This window comes from Salminus brasiliensis, chromosome 16 (assembly GCF_030463535.1).
Source record: "Salminus brasiliensis chromosome 16, fSalBra1.hap2, whole genome shotgun sequence".
NCBI classification, from domain to species: Eukaryota; Metazoa; Chordata; class Actinopteri; order Characiformes; family Bryconidae; genus Salminus; species Salminus brasiliensis.
In genome coordinates this window covers 31,830,724-31,851,814 of record NC_132893.1, presented here as the reverse complement: position 1 = coordinate 31,851,814, position 21,091 = coordinate 31,830,724, and the positions used below count along the sequence as shown (strand labels likewise).

At 45.6% G+C, this 21,091-nt stretch overlaps 1 protein-coding gene across 1 annotated transcript in view; it reads right to left on the bottom strand.

The window, feature by feature from the left end:
• Positions 1 to 554: 554 nt before the first annotated feature.
• LOC140536997 (chondroitin sulfate proteoglycan 4-like) overlaps positions 555 to 21,091 on the bottom strand; it is a 21,779-nt gene continuing 1,242 nt past the window's right edge. Inside the window, exons 2-10 of the mRNA XM_072659135.1 lie at positions 18,541 to 18,704; positions 13,674 to 17,198; positions 11,920 to 12,393; positions 10,098 to 10,274; positions 6,932 to 7,130; positions 6,253 to 6,384; positions 3,880 to 4,061; positions 2,918 to 3,095; positions 555 to 2,644 (exon numbers count right to left, since the gene is read on the bottom strand). Coding sequence (XP_072515236.1) covers positions 555 to 2,644; positions 2,918 to 3,095; positions 3,880 to 4,061; positions 6,253 to 6,384; positions 6,932 to 7,130; positions 10,098 to 10,274; positions 11,920 to 12,393; positions 13,674 to 17,198; positions 18,541 to 18,704 — 7,121 coding nt within the window. The remainder of the gene's footprint in view (positions 2,645 to 2,917; positions 3,096 to 3,879; positions 4,062 to 6,252; positions 6,385 to 6,931; positions 7,131 to 10,097; positions 10,275 to 11,919; positions 12,394 to 13,673; positions 17,199 to 18,540; positions 18,705 to 21,091) is intronic.

The following is a 21,091-nucleotide window of genomic DNA, read 5'->3' as shown; positions in this document are numbered from 1 at the left end:
CAATGCACGTATAGCCTGGCTACATTTTTTAAATATAAGGCATCGAGGTACAGTGAAACACGTCAGAGCAGTAAATAGTGTGTAAGACATCTGAAGACAAAGATGTGAGGACATCATCTTAACCCCGGTTACAAATTGTGGAAGCAGCGCTGAATGAGGGCACTTAGCGCCTCCACTCGCTGACCTATGGGACACAATCATAATTCCAAAACACTGCCTTGATACATGCTGAGTGATCATAAACTGCAGCTGCACCACACTTTAACAAACTTACTTGGCTCAAATACTCTGGGTGTAACAGTCAAACTATTTGGCAATAAATATCTGCATTGAAAGAGTGCCAAAAACGAGTGCTCAAGGCCTGAACTAAATGCCAGCAACCCTATGGGTTAGTAAACGCTTCCACTCACGGGGGGACGGGGGGTGTTGAAAGCTCAGCAGGCCTCAAGACATTTTAGTTATGACTGTATGTCACAGCAATTCCGCCTATTTTTGCAACACTGCAGAATATCAAGTTCCATACCCTGTACACTGCACTGGTCAGAATGGCTGTGTCAAACCCAGTACTGATTCTGTCTGAGGGTCGGTGTGGCAGGGGAGCACCGGTGAGTACCATCATGGCTCACGGGGGTCCAGGTACAGAGCAGCAGTGGAGAGTCAGAGGGCGCTAGTGCTGGCACCAAGGCTCCAGCATTGTGCACTGCCTCCAGAACAGGGTTTATGGGGCATCTCGGAGTGAGCGGGGTCACCACAACCGAGGGGACGGTTAAGCTTCTCTCGGACGGACCCAGGTAAGGGCTGTGCGGCACAATGTCCTCTCCAGAGTTCTCGGGCAGGTCCGGGATCGTTGCAGGTTGGGCCCGCTTCTCTCGTCTGTGCCTGAAGACCAGAATGAGAACAACCAGGATGACGATGAGAAGCAAGCAGGCCAGGAAGGGCAGGATGATGAACAGGGGGTCGGATGCAGGCCTTGGCAGAGACTCCACCCAGACCGGAGTGTTCCTGGGGGGATCAGCATGCTTGGGTGCAGTGGAAAATGTGGAACGGCCTCGCGTATGGTTCCCCCAGCGATGTCTGGATCGTGTCTTTGGTGGGATTCTATGTGGCCTTGTGGTGGCATGTGTGTGCGATGGCTGGTTCATGGGGGACACCGAGTTGGTGGTTCTGTTGATTGAAGGATGTCTGGTTGGATGCGGCGGATTTTCTGCATGAACATGTTTGCCTGTCTTCGGGTCATATGGCAAGACCAAGTAAGAGAACTCACCTCTGGCAGGTTGGACGTTTGTTGCCTTCAAGAGGAACACGAACGAGTCGTTGAGCACATTAGCCGTCATGTTCTGCCTGACCGCTGTTGCGTTGTCATATATCGCAGTGAAGTTGATGTGTTCCTCAATGGCAACCCTGCCCTGCTTGATGTCTGTAAAGGAGAACGATTCCACAGCCTTCGAGGGACCACCTAAGCCATACGTCGCTTTGACCAGCTTTCCATGTTTTGGAGGGACGATGATTTCAAAGACTGGGTCACTGGCGCTGATGGAAGCAAGCTCTGTGGCATCAAGAACATCCTTCCTGAGCTTCACAGGGACACCGTCAGCAATCCAGACGTGGTCTCCAAGGTGGATCAGTGGCTTCACAGTGATGTTGACCACCTGGTTGGTCAGGTTGCTCTCAGCGGTGAGAATAGCCAGTTCAAAGCTGTCCTGGGAGGAGGACATATCCGTCATGTGATAGGACACCTTTCCCGAGTGCAGGTCCTCCTGGTCAAAGCATATGGCCGCCTCTTCCTTAAGCATTAGCCGGCCATGACTTGGTGGTGACGTGAGGTGATATTTTATGGCTGTGTTTTTCTTGTTAGTTACTGCGGCCAGATGACGGAGGCTCAGGGTCACTGTCGTCTGCCCTTGCAGAAGAGACAGCCCGGTGTTGTTTACTACGGTAATGGTGACGTTGTCAACTTCTAGGTTGAAGAGCTTGTAGAGAGGATGGTGGAAGCCGTCGGTTACACTTAAGTAGAATATTCCTGAGGTGGGATGCCCGTCTTGAACAAAGTACACCCTTCCTTCGTTCACATCAGCCTGGGAGAAAGTGACCGCAGACTCGTTCAGTCTACCCTGCAAGGCCAGGAATCCGTTGTTGGGCTTGTTAATTACAGTGTAGTGGATGTCCTCAGGTGGAGTGTCCAGGTCCACCACTAGAAGGTTTTCGCGGCCCAAGGCTACGGTGTCTCCTTTGATCACCCTCAGACCAGGAGCATGGGTTTTAAAAATAGGAGGCTGGTCATTTACAGGGGTCACCGAGATATGGAATATCTCCGAGACCAAAAGGCCAGCGTCCTTCGGTCGCTGAGCAGGTTTCCCTTTGGGATTCAACCACACATCAAAGCCGAAGCTGTCCGAGGTGGTCTCTGAGTCATCGTGCACGTACGTGATCCCATATTTGTTAAGGATGAACTGGGAGAAGTTGGGTTTCTCCCGGGTGAGGTTTCGCTCGCCCACGACGATTGTACCGTAGCGCGGTGGTGTGGTGACTCCGTACCAGATCTCGTAAGAGTGGCGCTCTTCTTCAGGCAGCTTTCCCAGAAGGTTTGAGGCATCCAACCTCGACTTATCTATTGTAACTCGGCTGCCTTCAGCCACAGCAGCACCTGCCATTGCAAACACAAAAACGACAGAGGCAGTGAATTCGATTTGCTGGGCTGTCCACAGAACTGTCAGCGTAGCGCATTACGTATTTCACTGTTTTTCTTGCCTTGCTCTGGTACACTTGATTACGTTAGTATTAACCAAGGCTGACATGACTTGGAAGTGGCTTCCTTTCTGTATCAAGTTATTCCTAAATCCGATTAGGTGTGCCAGAGCAAGCAAGGCGCATCCAAAATATTAGGACGTCCAACTCTCCAACCGTGAAAAGACATTACCGCTGTTAGCAAGAAGAACCGTCTTGTGCTCCTGGCCTATGTTGTCGTAGGAGATGTGGATGGTGAAAGTCTGGGGTGGGAGGGAAGCAGGAGGGGAAAATGCAGTGAAGATAAAGGAATCAGTCGCTGCCCAGCCCACTGGTTCAGTGTGTTCATACAGGACCACGCCGGCTTTGACCTGGGGAACAAAACAAAGGGCAGTAAGCTGATGATTTAAGGCAACAATCAATACACTGTAACGAAAAAAAAAGTATTGGGACGCCTACTGATTCATTGATCCTGCTTTAGTTTGAGTAACTGTCTCTACTGTCCAAGGAAGAAGGCTTTCTACTAAATTCTGGAGCATTGCTGTGAGTGATTTGATTGCATGAGGTCTGGATATTGGATTATCACCACTCCCCAATTCATCCCAAATGTTTTGGATGGAGCACCATCCATCATTCGAGAGAGCATGGTCAGATCCACTGCTTTTGGAGGAGCATTGCTGTGAGGGTTTGATTCCATTTAGTGACAAGACTGTTTAGTGAGGTCACAATGTTGGATAATCATCACCCAACCCCATCCTCAACTCCTCCCAAAAGTATTGGATGGAGTACCATCCATCATTCCAGAGAACACAGTTCTTCCACTGCTCCACAGCTCAATGCCCCTTATACCCCCTAGCCCACGGCTTGCATTAGGCAGCATGGTGCCAATAGGTACACTGTGTGTGTGCATTTGCACATCTGTGTCAGCAATGACTCAGCAACTTAAAACTCAGCAACTTAAAATAGCTGAACGTGTTTATTAGAAGAGGTGTCCACAAATATTTGGACAAATGCTGTACCTTAACCAAGTTATGCCAGAATTTGGTGAACGTAAAAATGCCACACCGTGTTAGGTGCTGTATTAGGTGTTACTCCACAGTATGATAGTCCTCTGAATCTATACACTGCTCTTCCAAAACAAACATCTACACGCACCATGTTCTGAGTGAATGTGGATATTTGCTTTGTCTCTGTGGAATTGTCCTCCTGCGTCCTGACCAGCCTGCCCAGCTTTGGTGGCGTGGTGACAGAATAGACGATAGTGCGATTCCCATGAATATCTTCATAGTCATTGGTGACGATCAGCAGGTCTTCTACAGAAATCACATTTGAGGAACCTACCAAAAAAGAAAAAAGTAGCCGTTTTTTCCCACAACCGATCTTCCTTTGGACATTATCTATTATTTTGAAAGAGGAAACAAAACCTAAAACAGCTGTGCTTGCCACTGCTAAGATGGCTGTTGGTACAGGGCTGATATCAGCAGAAATAGCTGGATGTGTGATATGCTAGCTGTGAGTTTCTAGTAGTTTAGAGTCTAGAGTGCTTGAGTAGTTTGAGCATGACAGCCTACTACTTTTAAGTGAAGAGCTTAATTGAAACAGAAATATTAGATTTCTATTAATTGATGCTCACAATTTCACAGTTTCAGTACGGTTATCAGTATTGTAGTAGTACTGCTTTGCCGTCTGTGTGCAGTTCTAGTTCTAAAACCCATTTTTGGCAGCAGTATTAATCCAGAATAGATCCTTTCTATACTTCCAGTTTATCAAACATACAGTATGTAATCCCCAGACCCCTAAATTACTATTTAATTAATAATCATAATAAAATCTATTACTCATTATTTACTCGTTACATTCTCCAGTAACTGCTGTGAAATAGATCTGTAGGTTATAGAGATATGAGAGTGAAGTAAAATGTGCACACACACTCAAAATGTCACTAAATAATTAATAATAAATCCTGTATAACTTTATAGATAATAAATATAACAAACATACCGCCAATGTCCAATTAAAAAAAACATGTATCTCCAAAATGGGGAAGGCAAAAATGGTCTTAACTATGAATGGAAATCAATGTAAAATATAAGTTTATTCCAAGTAATTTAGAGCATTTCTATTGGTCTGTTTATCCAGAAATATTGACATGGTGAACATAGTGAGCAGCTACAGGGCTTAAACTATGGAGAAACTATTAATTATACTGTGATACTCACAGTTTCACAGTTTCAGTATTAAAAATAAAAAGTAGTACTGCTGTGCCGTCTGTGTTTTTTATGCTGGACTCTTTAAGGCACCTTTTAAAAACCAAAGATAAACCGATCGTTGAAACTGCATTAGTTACAGTAAATACACAGTCATATCAGAATGTTATGACCATCAACCTAATAGAGAGTATGCCTGTGACGGCAACGCCCGCCGAGTGTCAAAAAGACAGACTGAGTGGCAGCGCTAGCGTTTAATGTGAATCCTGCTGAAAGCCCAAGAGAAGAGAAACTAAGGGATTGATGAAGTTTACAGAAACGACTGGAACAAACACAGGCACCGAAACATGTGGGAGCTCACTGAGTGGTAAAATCTTGCTCTGAAAACAGGTGGGAAAAAAACAAGCCCATTGTAGTTGTGAATTTAGCGACATAATGAGTTCCCCAGTAAAGGGAAAGCAAGCAAACCTGGATGAACCTGTCTACTGAATGAGCCTGAAAACAGTGGAATCACTCTCCTAAGACCATTCACTCGACTCTGTGCTCTTAGATATGAGGCTTTATCCTCTAAACAGGTGTGATTTGAGCCTCAGTTAGCTGGACATTCCTGGCTACACATCGCTGTCCATGGACCGTCGGCTCTTTGGTCATTTGGACAGATCGCTGTCGGGTTCACCTGCCTTTAACTTCAGCAGATAATTAGTCACTCAGTCTGACTAAAGGGGGTGCGTTTCAGCGGGAGCTTGACGTCAATGAATACTCTCTATAGAGGGCTTTAACCACCCTTGGCTCAGATGACACTAGTGAGACGTGATGGCATGGACTGTATTTGGTGATGGAAGGTATTCTTTATAGAGGTTAGCTGCTTCACTGTGGTGCGTTGTTTGCTCTGTATCACTCATGTGAGTCCGCTGTTATGCCGCTGGGAGGCACTTAATGTGCGGGAAGTCCATTCTCGGCACGCCTTCACTACGGTGGCTCTAGAAGATCCCACAAAGTTAGCAGGTTCTGAGACACTACCACCCTTCACCCGGGACCCTGTTATCATGCCCTTTTGGACATCAGTAAAATCTCGTCCTTTGCCCATGACGATGGTTGTGCACTCTGCTACAGCTGACTGGTGTGGTCGCTTGTCAGGTGACATCTGTGACGTCCCCAGCCGAGTTCATTCCAAACCAGGGGTGGTCATAATATTCTGATCGGACTGTGTAAAATTCTGTTCAAAACGCTAAAGCATGTAAGTCGTTCACAAACGGAACAGACTGGAGGCTAAAAATGATAAGAAAAGCCAACAATAAAATATCATCAAAAAACGAATTACCTGGAAAAACTCTGAGCTCACGGTTCCTCTCCAGGGTGAGGACCAGAGACCGGGCAGTGATGCTAAAGATTTGCCTTGGGGCAAAGTTTACTCCATCGTTGACCTGGAAGTGGAATCCACCAGACAGTGCTCCTGTTAGGAAAAGAAGAACATACACTATATGGACAAAAGTATTGGGACACCTGCTCATTCATTGTTTAAAAAGAGTTTCTCGCGCTTGTGCTGGAGTAACTGTCTGTACGGTCTAGAGAAAAAGGCTTTCTACTAGATTTTGGAGCGAGCATTGCTGTAAAGATTTGATTGCACCCAGTGACAATAGCATTAGTGAGGCCAGGACGTTGGATGATCACCACCCCACCTTATCCCCAACTACCTAAGTTACTGGATGGAGCACCAACCATCATTCTAGAGAACACAGTTCTTCCACTGCTCCACAGCTCAATGCTGACATTAGGCATGGTGCCAATAGGTCTGTGTTTATGTGGCCAAGAGAGTCCTATTCTATTGGCAATACTTCTCTACAGTGACTAGACGAGCTGCATCTCTGTCAGTAATGGGTGCACAATGCACATCTGTGTCAGTAATGGGTGCAACGTAAGGTTCCTGAATCACTGATAGATACACTTGCAGTAAAGCTGAAGCTGGCTATTCCTTTAAAGACACTGAAGGGTGTTCTCACCGCTGTGTACGAACACCAGCCTGCCATGTAGGATGTGAGCCTGGGTGAAGTTCAGGACAGGCCTGGAGGGGGCGCTCTTCAGGGCCAGATGTCCGTTGCTTGGAGGAGTGACGATGAACTCCAGAGTCTCCGGGGAAGAGTCAAGGTCCTCAGCGCTGAGGTCTTCTGTGGTGATTTCAGTGATGGAGTCCACCCAAACCTGTGGTGGTGGAATTTATAGACTCATTTATAGAGACTCTGCAAACACTTTTTTGACATACTGTGAATCTGCCAGGAGGTTTTTACATTGTGTCACAATTCCAAAATAAACGGACCAATAGAAATGCTCAGAAATGACTTGGAATTGGTTTACATTGACTATCATTGAAAGTTCAGAAGCTTTTTTTATTCTACTGCAAGTTGCCATTTTGGAGATACAAGGTTTTTGTGAAGAAGTGTTCCTCACATGTTCAGGAATGTTCATTAATGTCCATCAGGCCTGTCTCGAGGTTTTTATGCCTCCTGCTGGACAAACTGTGCAGTTCTAGTCTGAAAAGACTCTCACTGAAAGTTAAGAAGGTTGTTCACTTCTACATTTTTGAGATATAAGCTTTTTGCATGACGGCAATGATGCTTTTAGAGGGTAGAATGTCCCATTCATCACAACTGGATGGAGCAACAACCATCATTCCAGAGAACACAGCTCTTCTACTGCTCCACAGCTCAATGCTGGGGGGCTGTATACCCCTCTAGCTCACACCTGGCATTAGGCAGCATGGTGCCAATAGGGTCATGGTGTTTATCTGCTCCAGAGAGTCCTATTCCATTGGCCTCTGTATCAGTAACAGGTACAGCTTCAAATGAAAAGAAAAACTTGTGACAACTCAACAAGTGTTCCTCACGAGTTCAGGAATGTCACTCCGGCCTGTATTGAGTGTGTAGTGAGTTTTTATGCCTCCTGCTGGACAAACTGTGCAGTTCTAGTCTGAAAAACTCCTAAAACCCATGTTTTAGCAGCGGTATTAATCCAGAATAGATCCTTTCTATACTTTCAGTTTATCAAACATACAGTCTGTAACCCCCAGACCTCTAAATGACTATTTAATTAATAATCCTATAATCTATTACTCATTATTTACTCATTACGTTCTCTAGTAACTGCTGTGAAACAGATCTGTAGGTTATACAGATGATACAGTGAAGTAAAATGTGCACACACACTCAAAATGTCACTAAATAATTAATAATAAATCCTGTATAAAGTTGTAGATAATAAATACAACAAACATACCGCCACTGTCCAATGAAAAAACATGTATCTCCAAAATGGGGAAGGCAAAAATGGTCTTAACTATGAATGGAAATCAATTATTCCAAGTAATTTAGAGCAATTCTATTGGTCTGTTCATCCAGAAATATTGACGTGGTGAACATAGTGGGCAGCTACAGGGTTTAAACTATAGAGAAAACCAAAAATGACAATAATGGAGATACATGGTTTTCACTAGACAGCAGTAATACTTTTATTCACTTATCCCAGCTTAGAAAGCTTTAGCACCCCTGGAGCAGGGAGGCTAGAGTTCTTGCTCAGGGGCCTAACAGTTGCAGCTTAGTGGAACCAGGTATCGAACCCACAACCCTGTGACCAATAACCCAGCTCCACCTAACCACCGAGCCACCAACTCCACTATTACCTCAGCCTTCTCTCCAAAAGCCACAGTGATGATGACGTGCTGACATGTAGTCATCCCCACCTGAGTGCTTTTGTATCGTGACAGACAGATACACACACACAATCCCACAGGGCCCCTTTACAAACAAACCCACTGAATCTCCATACAAGGGGATAAAGTGTGGAATGCAAAGAATCCAGTGAGATAATACGGGCACCTCAGCTCACTTGACTTGCTGTCGTACTAAAGCCTGGTATCTCCATTTTTGGCATTTTTAATTGTTTGACATGAAGTCTATCTAGTAATGTTGTGTCAAAAATTCATGATGACTGGACCAATAGAAAAGCTCCAAAAAGACCTGAAATGCGCTTTGTTTTTTACATTGACGTCCGTTTAGATTTTGAAAGCCGCCATTTGTGAGATATAAAGGTTTTTGCATGACAGCTATGCTGTGATTTTAGGGGGCTAAGCTTTCCCCTTCAACACAAACATATATGGCACAGCGATCACTGCAGTCACTGCGTGGAGATCCCCACCTCATCCCCAAAGTATTGAATGGAGCACCACCATCCATCATTCCAGAGAACACAGCTCTTCCACTGCTCCACAGCTCCTCAATGCTGGGGGGCTTTATACCCCTCTAGACCACACCTGGCATTAGGCAGCATGGTGCCAAAAGATTCATGTTTATCTATCTGCTCCAGAGAGTCCTATTCTATTGGCAGTTGCGTCAGTAATTAGTACACCGTAAAATGGAAGATCATTTCCATTGAAGTCTCCTGTAAAGTCGCCATTTGTGAGATAAAAGGTTTTTGCATGACAGCTATGCTGTGATTTTAGGGGGCTAAGCTTTCCCCTTCAACACAAACATATATGGCACAGCGATCACTGCAGTCACTGCGTGGAGATCCCCACCTCATCCCCACCTCATCCCCAAAGTATTGAATGGAGCACCACCATCCATCATTCCAGAGAACACAGCTCTTCCACTGCTCCACAGCTCCTCAATGCTGGGGGGCTTTATACCCCTCTAGACCACACCTGGCATTAGGCAGCATGGTGCCAATAGATTCATGTTTATCTATCTGCTCCAGAGAGTCCTATTCTATTGGCAGTTGCGTCAGTAATTAGTACACCGTAAAATGGAAGATCATTTCCATTGAAGTCTCCTGTAAAGTCGCCATTTGTGAGATAAAAGGTTTTTGCATGACAGCGATGGTGTGCTTTTGGGGGGCTAAGCATTCCCATTCAACACAAACATGAAGCACAACAAACATGCAGTGCTGTGGGACAGGGAATTTTTTAAGTTTTTAAAGGCTGTATGTCTTGGCATAAAGTGTTTACTGTCTCAGTAAAACTCTAATATTATAATTAATACAAATGAAATTAATCAAATAAACCTGGTGATTATTGTCAGTGAGTTAGCATAACCAATCAGTATTATCTGGTCACCTGTCAATCCTTCGTTATATAAGGTGAAGCAAGTCTATGTGCTGTGAAAGTCATTGGCTCACCCTCAGGATCCTGTTGGCCGTGATAACTGGAGGCTCGTCGTTGACCGGCGCCACAGTCACATGGATTATATGAGGCAGGCTCTGCTTGCGGAGGTCGGTGTCATTCGCCACCAGTGTGAAATTATCTGCTGTTGTCTCGCTGCCGTCATGGACATAGTATATGAACTCGTGTTCGACCTGTTCAACGAATCCGAACGACATAGTTCAACATCTGGAGATCAGATCTTCATGTAATCATCGTTTATAAAAGAGAATTAATAGAAATAAAAGTCATTTTCCTGTGAGGAAAAAGTTTGCCCCCCCCCCACACACACAAATTTAATACTCCTTCAAATGTGTAGAATTAGGCTCTAATCAGCTGCAGATGATCAGAGAACATGGTTGGAGAGGATTATTCTGGAGGAGCCGGTCTTTAAATTTACACCTCAGACGTTTAGTCTGGTCTGCTGTTGATTGATGGTTGAAGTGAGAGGTGAAAAAGATCACAATCATGGCCGAATCCAGAGAGCTCTCTGAGGCCTTCAGAAAGAAGGTTGTAGAAGCAGAGGAGACTGGAAAGAGGGTTATAAAGGGCTTCTATAGAAGCTGACGTATCAACTGAAGCTTTTTACTCCAGTAAAAGTGTAAAAGTACTGGTTTCAGAACGACTTCAAGTAGAAAAGTAAAAGTAATGGAAGGAAAACAAGGCCAAAAGCTTAAGCCGCGCCACAGGGGTCTATAGTGCACCACCCCCCCCCCCTCCCCAAAAAAACATTCCTCTAAAAGCCATAATGAGAAGAATGATCTATTAAAATGTTAATGTTAAAATTGTTGGGCTGCACTAGGCTCCTGTTTCAGCTGCAGATCTGCCCATTGAAAATGAAGCATTTCAGTAATATCAGCTCTATTAAAGGAGCGTCTCTGTGCTCTACTGAGCATCAACATGAGCTTCATGGAGGAAAATATGAGGAGTCGTTGTCTAGAAGTTTTGTAAAGCTGCAGAAAGTCAGACTTCAGAGGCGTGTGATCAATAAGCTTTATTGGAGTGTAAATGTTGGGCTCAGTCGGGACGTTTCACTGCAGGTCTCTTGAGTCTCTGCCACGGACACAGTCTTCATACTAGACTACAGACGTCTGCTGTGAGCTCGCTGGAGAGTGACGGGACGTGTGCAGGTGTGATGGATCTCTTATAAACCAATAGGGAGTCAGAATGGAGTCTGTTTATACTTCTCATTCAACCACGATCAGACTCACACTTTCCAGATGGAGAGATTTATCTGGAGAGGGTTTTTATTGATGACGAGCCGCAATGAAAACAAAGGAAAATGAAATAGGAGGAACGAGACTGTTTTTAAAATGTAAGGAGTAGAAAGTTCAGATAATTGGGTGAAAATGTGAGAGGTAGAAGTAAAAAGTCGGCTAAAAAAATAAAGAATTACTCCAGTAAAGTTTAGATAACCGAAAATGTTTGTACTTCGTTACTTGACACCTCCGATCAGCAGGTGGCGGTAATGCAACACACGTCAATCTTAGCGTCAAATCTTAGTTTATTTAATACAAGCAGCGATTGTTTATTATATGAGGCTCATATTCCCTCCTGTGGTAGCCTTAGGTAAGCTGGTTAGCCGTGGATAATAGTGACTAACAGCTGGGTTCACTGTATTGCGCAATAGCAAGTGCACAGCGCATCTCAATAGGTGTCCTCCGTCCTTTCTTCATGTTCTTGGGTATGAAGAAACACCCAGACTCCTCTGAAATCCTCTGTAACCATGTTAAATGGTTACAGAGGGTTAAATGTGGGGTGGTTGGAGGGTCAGAAAGAAACGACAAAGCAAACACTGACCTGCATCCTGGTGAATGATGGGATAGGAACTCCGGGGATCCTCGAGTGCTCTATATGCCCATGGTGTGGCCCCTCTATCAAATGATACTGGAAATGGAGTCCTTTGAAGTGTCTGCTGGTGACCTTGATGACCTCCTGAGTTAAGGCCTTCGAAGATCCTTCTTTCAAGGTTAGATTTGAAACTTCTAGCGGTATGTGAGAAGGGATTATCTCCACAGAGACCACGAGGTCACTGACTGTCAGAATGCCGTTAGTGACGTCCAGCGAGAAAGAGTCGTTGGAGTGGCCGGGTTTCACTTGCACGTACTGGATGTGGCCTGCGTTGATGTCCTCTTGTGAAAAGCTCTGAATGGGCTTTTCCAGTGTTCCTTGATAATGGGGTTCTCCCTCCACGTAGCGCCGTAAAAAGCCGTATGAGGGGGTGGTCTTCACGGAATAGAGAATTTCGGCTGATGTGCTATCCTCATGAACCACCTACAAGACAAGTCAAGTCAAATTTATTTGCATAGCTTTTTACAACTGTTGTCGTCACAAAGCAGCTTTACATAATTAGTAATTAATAAAAGACAGAAAAAAAGAAATAACGTAAGACATGAAGGATCCAAGACCCCCAGTGAGCAGCCAACAGCGACAGTGGCAAGGAAGAACCCCCTCAGAGCTGGAGGAAGAAACCTTGGGAGGAACCAAGACTCACAAGGGGGACCCGATCCGTCCTCCTCTGATCAGAACTATTTATTAATTATTAATAAAAGTTACCAAACCATCGATACTGTTGAACTGCTCTGATCATAATCATAATATATTAATCATGGTGTAGTAGAACTTAATATAGTCCTGGCAGTGATGGTCAGAGTAATGATAGTTAATAGTGGTGATATTATATAGTAAAGAGTCATTTAGGTTTTAACATGGTCATTAAACAGGTGGCAGTGGTAGGAGGGTGTGCCGCTGGTCTGGTATGGGTGGTGGTGGGGACGGGGCCTGCTGGTCGGACTGGTAGGTGGCAGCTGGTCTGACGCAGGTAGAGGGGACCTCAGCGGGCAATCTTTCAGCAGGTCGGGCTGGGTGACCATTTACTCGGAAAAGTAATGGCAATGACAATGACGAAGAAAATGGCAATTCTGAAAATTCTTAAAAACAAAACTACAATGGACAAAAGTATTGGGACACCTGCTCATTCATTGTTTCCTCCAAAATCAAGGGTTTTAAAAAAAGAGCTGATGTTGAAGTAATTGTCTCTACTGTTCAGGAAAGAAGGCTCTCTAGATTTTGAAGGAGCACTGCTGTAAGGATTTGACTGACAAGAGCATTCAGTGACAAAAGCATTAGTGAGGTCAGCATGTTGGAGGATCACCACTACCCAACTCATCCCATCCAAAAGTACTAGATGGAGCACCAACCACCATTCCAGAGAACTCTGTTTCTCCCCCCACTGCTCCACAGCTCATTGCTGGGGGCTTTATACCCCTTTAGCCCAGGCCTGGCATTAGGCATAGGACCAATAGGTTTGTAGGTAGGTTATTCTATTGGCAGTACGTCTCTACAAAGACTAGACAAGCTGTGACAGCAACGGGTGCAACTTGGGTGCAACAAAGTAGCTGAATGCATTCATTAGAAGGGGTGTCTGCAAACATTTGGACATTTAGTGTATGTAGTAGCAAAAGTGAGAAATTGGGAAGATGCGTGGGCCACATATGGACTGCTGAAGTTTGATGTAAAAATGTAAAAAATACATTTTTTAATCCAATACATACCTCAAGCTCCTTTTTGTGAATTTTCACTGGTTTTCCTTCTTCCACCAGTACAGAGTTATTGTGTGCGACCTGTGGAGCCCGCTGGTGACTCTCGAGGTACACCTTCACTGCCACAGTCACGTCCAGACGCAACCCTTTTACCGCAGCGGTAAAGCTGAAGGTGTCCACCATGTTCATGCTGTTGTCGTGATGGTACACTACATGGCCTGCCTTCACATCATACAGGGTGAAAGCATCACCCTCCATGCCATCACAAAGTAGAGTGCCATAACTTGGGGGGTGAAATATCTCAAAAAGAACATCCTCATCACTTCTCACGTCCATGTTGGTGGTGATGCTGAAGTTAGCAGGCCTTAAAAGGACCTCCTTGCCCTTCTGGACCAGTAGGCCAGTGTTGTTAGCCACCTTCAGATATGGATCCTGAGCACTGACCTCTAGCAGTGTTGAAGCATAGTGCTTACCATCTGATATGAAGAGGACAAAGCGTCCGAAGCTGACGCCTTTGTGGACGAAGAGCACTCGCTTCTCCTCTAGATCCCTCTGACGGAATTGGTAAAGCTTGTGGGACGTGTCGTTTACCAGGACTAGCTCACCCATTGGGATTCCTCGCCTGGTGTAGAGCAGCTGCCCATCATTGTAGTCAATGTCAGGGTCATGGTAACAGAGGTCTTCTAAAGTCAGCAGTTTCTGACCGTCGCGGGCAACGTGAAAGACTTTATCCACAACGCGGACAGGTTTCTCATCGTTGACCAGCTGGATAGAGATGTTGAAAGTGTCCTCTGTGGTCGGAGCTTTGTCCTTCAGAGGTGACATGGACGCACGGAAGGTGAATGCATCATGCATGGTTTCGCTGTCATCATGAACGTAGGAGATGCATTCCTCCACAAGGTCCTTGTTGGTGAACATCACGATGTTATCGCTGTTGATGGTGGAATTGAAATGGCTCATTCTTATTATCTTCCCATGCTGAGGACTGCTTGTGATGGTGTAATACACCTCTCTGGAGCTGAGCGTCTCTGAGAAAAGCATGTCCTTGGATATGACCTTACGTTCCCCTTCCAAGACAGAAAGTCCTAGATTTCTCAAGACCATGCTGTTAACATCTGCTTTGATGCTGATCCTGAAGTCATGTTTCCCAGACTGGGAGTATTCTGAGAACACCTGGAAACTGAAGGCGTCCCTCATGTCTTCATGGGCTCTTTCAAACAGCTTATACCTCAGCTGGTGATCGGTGATGTTCTTCTGGCTGAAACTGGAGTTCTTCTGTAGGATCTCATCGTTGAACAGCAGGTTCCCTCTTCTGGGTAACGTTAACAAGCGGATGTGAATGTCGTCCTCGGACTGTCTTACTCCTTTAGAGACGACTCGAAATTCCTGAGGAGTCAGGGTGACTTCGCGATCGCTGTCCACCTCCAGTTTGCTCCTCGTGACTTTGTAATGAATCCAGCGGACCTTTATCACGAAGAAAACCTCATCTGTAGCCAGAGAGCCAATCGTGACTTTGCACCTGAAGCTGTCGGTCACGTTGTTCAGCTGGCTTCCACGGTAGGTGCTGAGATACCGGAGTCGTTCCTTTTCCAGAAGTTTCTGCGTGAAGGTGTTCGTCTGCTTCCACTCTCCACTAGAGTGCAGCCGCTGCACCTCGCCGTAAATCGGAGGCTCCAAGACATCGTAGCGGATGTCCATTGCTTGCGTGGCCACGTTCACTTGGACGGCAAGATGTTTGTTACCAATGTGGGTAGCTCCACCCTGGATGACCTCCACACCTGTGTTGTTCACAATGCTGTGCTCCAGGGTGACAGCCATGACTCTTATCACCACCGTGTTGCTTATTTTTTCCCCATCGCTTGCCCTGAGGGCCATCCTAGAGTTGCTGATGCCTGTATGGACAAAGCTCACCTTACCCTGTTCCAGATCCGCGTAGGAGAACGAGGTCACAGCTTGCCCGGGGTTATCCTCGTGTTCCAGAAATCCAGCATCTGCAGTCAGGTTACCTAGAAGAGTGAAAACTAGCTCTGTGGAGTTGCTGTCAGGGTCGGTGGCCCTGAGCACGTCTGTGCTTAGACGCCGTTTGGAGTTCTCCAGGAGCACAAAGAGGTTTCCTTCAGGGAGGCTGAGCTCTGGTGCGTCGTTTCTAGGCTCGACAGTAATGTTAAACCTGTGCAAGCGGTTCCCCTTCAGAAAAGCAGGCACCTCTTTCTTACTGCTGGTGAAGACCGAAAACATGAAGAAGTCCAGAGGATCCTCAGAGCCTCCGTGGACATACATGACTCTCCCTTGCCAAAGGTCCAGCATACTGAAGGTATTGTCCCCCTGATCAGAGTCAACGTCAAGCCTCAACTGTCCGTGGACTGGCTGCTCCTCAATACGGAACATGATCTGTGATTGGCGGATCCCAAGCTTGCGGAACTCCAGGTTCATCTTAATGTGCTTTGACTCGAGTGGCGCTCGTCCACCCTCCGGGACCTCCAAGTCTTGGAGCAGTAAGAAAGCCTGAGTCTTCTTTTTATCCAATTCAGGCTGATGTTCTGTGTTGTCTGAAGTCTGAAGTGTTTCAGGACTTACAGTGGTCACGGGTTCAACGTTCCTCACTGGCTCACAGCCGACAGATACATCTTTGGTGACCAGAGCATTGGGCAGACCCATGTTTTGGCCGTTGACTCTGATGTTCCTGAGACAGCCTTTAAAGGAGCCTCCACCTATGCGTTTTCCCACTACGGAGAGCAAGCCATTCCTCCGAACCTCTGCACGAGTGCTTACATCCACTCCTCCCAAGAAGAGGGGCCCGCTTAGCTGAAGGGGCCGAGACTTGGCTCCAAAGCTGGAGTTGAGTGTCTCCTCCCCTACAGTTAAGTGGAGGGCCCTGGGAGCCAGATAAAGCCGCACCGAGTGCCAGCCTCCTTCGTTCACCGCGGTTGTGGTGCGCAGGGCTGTCTTACTTCCACCTATCCTAACAACTGCAACAAGGTGCCTGTCTCGTATCTCCAGGGCCACATAGTCCCCTTGCCCAGCAGTGCTGTACAAAAGGAGCCCTTCTTCAGCTGATGTGTAAAGCTCACAATCGAACACCCCTTCCTGTGGAACCTCCCACACAGGCAGAGACATGTAGGCCTTGGAACTAAAGAAACTGATGGAGTCATTCACAGTGGCAGAGAACTGTGGGCTGCAGCCTAACGATACCTCGTGGACCATTTTATAGCCAGAGTAAGGCCTCAGGGACGAGAGAAGGTTGTGTTCGTTGAAGAACACCTCATCCATACAACCTCGAAAGGCTACAGGGCACATGTCTCCGAAGAGGTAGATCTTATCCAGACTCCCGAGCCCCCCTACATAAAGGCCTTCCTGGATGCTGAGCTCCAAGTCAGGTCCTGGAATCCTCAGACTGCCATGGCAGGTTTTGTCCACAGCGAGGGCGACATGGTGCTCATCGTGTTGAAGTTCTATGGTGTGCCAGAGTAGGTCGTTTAATGGAGTCCCTTTCTCTGACCGAAAGGTGTGCTCTCCTGATCCAAGGTCGAGTCGTACCTGTGAGGAACACAATAAAAAAATTAAAGGACAGAAAACGGTCAAATCAGCAGATTTACAGAGAACATCTAACCAGTCAGGAGCTTCAATACAGAGAAAACATGAGACGACTTGTTTTTCTAAATGAAAAGCAGGAAAAAGCTCAGTGTATAAGAAGCCATCCCCGTCTGGAGGTAGCAAGAAATCACCTGCCTTTTGTTTTTTCACCCCTCGGGCATCCTGAAGATAATAACTGTTGGTGTGTTTACCAGATGTCTTTGAGAGGTTGGTGTTTATCAGAGCTTTAGGAAACATCTAGCTGGGTTAGATGAGGATTCTGAGAGATTTATAGGGGGACCACTATGAGATCATCTCAGTTAATGAAATGTATGCCCTGTTTGCTGTGCCTTATTTAATTACTATGCAGGGCTACTGCAGAAACCCATGGAGCCTGGATGTGTAATTTACAGCTCATCCAGTCAGGTTTGCATTACAGTTTCAACCTAATCCTCTTTGACTTCTTTGCCAGTGACCAGTTCAAAACTGCTCCATTGCTTGCACATCAAAATCTCTTAGCAAAGTATATCTCACTATCTATGTACACTGCATATGGATAAAAGTATTGGGACACCTGCTCATTCATTGTTTCTTGTGAAATCAGGGGTATTAAAAAAGAGCTGATCCAGCTTTTGTTGGAGTAACTGTCTCTACTGTCTACTGGCTCATTCATCCCAAAAGTATTGGATGGAGCACCACCATCCATCACTCCAGAGAACACAGTTCTTCCACTGCTCCACAGCTCAATGCTGGGGGGCTTTACACCCCTCTAGCCCACGTCTGGCATTAGCCATGGTGGCAGTAGGTTGATGTTTATTAAGTTATTATCTGCTTCAGATGGTCCTATTCTATTGGCGGTAATTCTCTATAGGGTCTAGACAAGCAGTGTGTGTAAGAGAGTGTGCATTTGCACATCTGTGTCAGCAATGGGTGCAACTTAAAGTTGCTGAATGCACTCATTAGAAGGGGTGTCCACAAACATTTGGACATGCAGTATAAGTGTAAACACAGCTTTACTGTACTACTCATGCCGAATAGTGTGGACCCGCCTTGTTAATGGTAGGCACATTTCAGGCCAGAAGAACCACCTTTGGGTCCAGAAAGAACCAAGTTTACAACAAAGGGAGGGGGGGGGTGAGAGTGAGGAACCTTTAAATTGGTAAAGAACCTTCTCACAACCTCTAAAAGGTTCTTCACACTCACACATCTTTATTACAACCACGGTTCCTTATGGGACCAAAGGTGGTTCTTCTATGTCAGAGAACCCTTTGAAGCACCTTTATTTTTACGTGTATAACGTTCGCACCTGAATGCGTCCAGAGTGTAGCGCCACCCAGAGGAAGTCATTCTCCCCAGCTGCCAGGAAGAGCAGGCCATCAGAGCTGGACGTCCGAAAGCGCACATGCAGAGAGTTTTTGCTGGACGATTCCACAATTCTCAGCTGCACAAAACCGTCCCCGTAGAAAGAGGCTGCACGGCAGGGAAGAGACTCAGTTAGTGAAATTTTAGTGAGTGATTTTAAACTCTTAAGACAATTGTGCCAATATTGCCCTCAAATCTTGCCCTGATCTTATCTTCTTTTCCCTAAGCAGTTTATACCTCGTCCCCCTTGAGTGCCAGAAAAGGGGGATGTGTGTGTGAAATCTGCAGTATTCAATACGTAACACATGTAGCTATACAGGATATAGCTCAGCGGTTAGTGCTCCAGGCTATAGGTTTCGGGTTCAATACCCGGGCTCGTTAAGCTGCCACGGTTGGGCCCTTAAGCAAGGCCCTTTACCCTCTCTGCTCCCCGGGTGCTGCAGCAATGGCTGCCCACCGCTCCGTTGTGTTAGGCAATGCTGAAGTACTCAAGTCTGGACCTAGGACACACTTCTATCGTCTTAGAGGGGTCTTAGCCTCAGTATTTCTACTTGTACTCAGTCTCGGCCATTTAGTCTTTGGTCTAGGGATGTCCCGATCAAGGTTTTTTGGCCATCGATCCGATCCGAGGACCCTAATGCTGACCGTCGGCCGGTACCAATCTGATATCTTGTGTTATTATAAATAATACAGCCCTAAAAACTTAAGTAAGACATGCAGTTAAAATCACTTTGTTTGGATTTCTGACAAATGTTAAAAGTAAAGTCTCAAATCTAGCGATACAGAATATAAAGGGCACTAAATGTAAAATTCATTGCATAACTACATTGCATGTAATTAATTATGTAATTACATTATTTCACAATGAAAGTAAGAGTAATTTCTTGCATTGTTCCAAATAAATCTACACGGGTGCAGCTCACTTTTAATGTACTCCAGCAGATTCAGACCTCTCTTGGACTTGACCAAGGTGGTCTTGACTACAACCCCTCTGTTAAGTCGATGGCAAACAGCTTTTAGGAAGTTAAGGATCACTGTTGGGCTCTTTTCTCCAGAGTAGAAGATCAGGCCGATGTTATGCACCAGACACATCCCACACATTCCTTTTCAGAAGTCACCAGAGGGCATGAAATCCCCATGAGCTCCACCTCCACCTGAGTAGTGCTCATCACAAAAACTATAGCATATAGTTGCTATATACACATAAACACACATGCACCCATAATGCAACTTCATCCTTTAATGCTCTTAGAAATGTCCTATCACATCATATTCCTAAACACTCACTCCATATGAGAACCAACCGCTCGGCCTAATCAGCTCTCCAGCATCTGCTCCTCTCTGACCCCGCTGGTAGCCCGGGGCGCAGTCGATAGACTAAGTGGTTCACAGGGCACGGCTCTTAATGCTTTATCAATTGGATGAATTCAATTAATGTGTGTTAATGCACTGAGTGCCTTTTAAAAAGCACAGCAGGGCACGCGCTGTTTGTAGAGCAGTGTGTCAATGCTGCCAATTGGGATTAAATGTTATCTGTGGGAGAGGATAAGCTGGATGATGAACTGTCTGAATGAACATGCTGTATTATCACGTCAGAGATCCGCCACACGTTGAGTTCTGAAAGCCAAACTCGTACCTCACTCGTGCCTCACCTCTAATAACTGAGCATGTGATGAATGAATGAATAAAACATGGTGAAGGTAGGGTTCATCCCTGAAGAGCGAGAGGATGTGGGATCGATCTGTGGCATTATTTCCTACTAGTCTGCACACACAGGGTGTTTGAGCTTGTGATCAAAGGTGTCAAAAGTATTTAAATTCATGATTTAGGTAGAAGTGAGTGGAGATACGAGGGTTTAAAAGACTTCTATAGAAGCTGAAGTATCTTACTAAGCTTCTTACTCCAGTAAAAGTGTAAAAGTACTGGTTTCAGAAGTACTTCAAGTAGAAAAGTAAAAGTAATGGATGGAAAACAAGCCGTAATGAAAACAAAGGGAAATGAAATAGGAGTAACGAGGCTGTTTTTAAAGTGTAAGGAGTAGAAAAGTCAGATAATTGTCAGCTATTTCTGTTCATTGCTGATTTAAACATGAGACGAAATCAACATAACATAAAACGTCCCATTACTTTTTTATGATAAAAAAGTTAGCAAGTAAGCAGTGGTTGTGTGTTGAAATGTGTATATGTATGTTCTCTGTGGAGGACGTGTATTTATGTTAACTCAGACAATGAAGAATTGCATGTAATTTGACCAGGGGTGTCCGAATATTCATCTAATATCAGCTACAGGTGATTCTACAGAGCTGCAGGTGATTCTACAGGGCTGCAGGTGATTCCACAGGGCTGCAGATGATCATATATGGCTGCAGGTGATTCTACAGGGCTGCAGATGATCGTATATGGCTGCAGGTGATTCTACAGGGCTGCAGATGATCGTATATGGCTGCAGGTGATTCTACAGGGCTGCAGATGATCGTATAGGGCTGCAGGTGATTC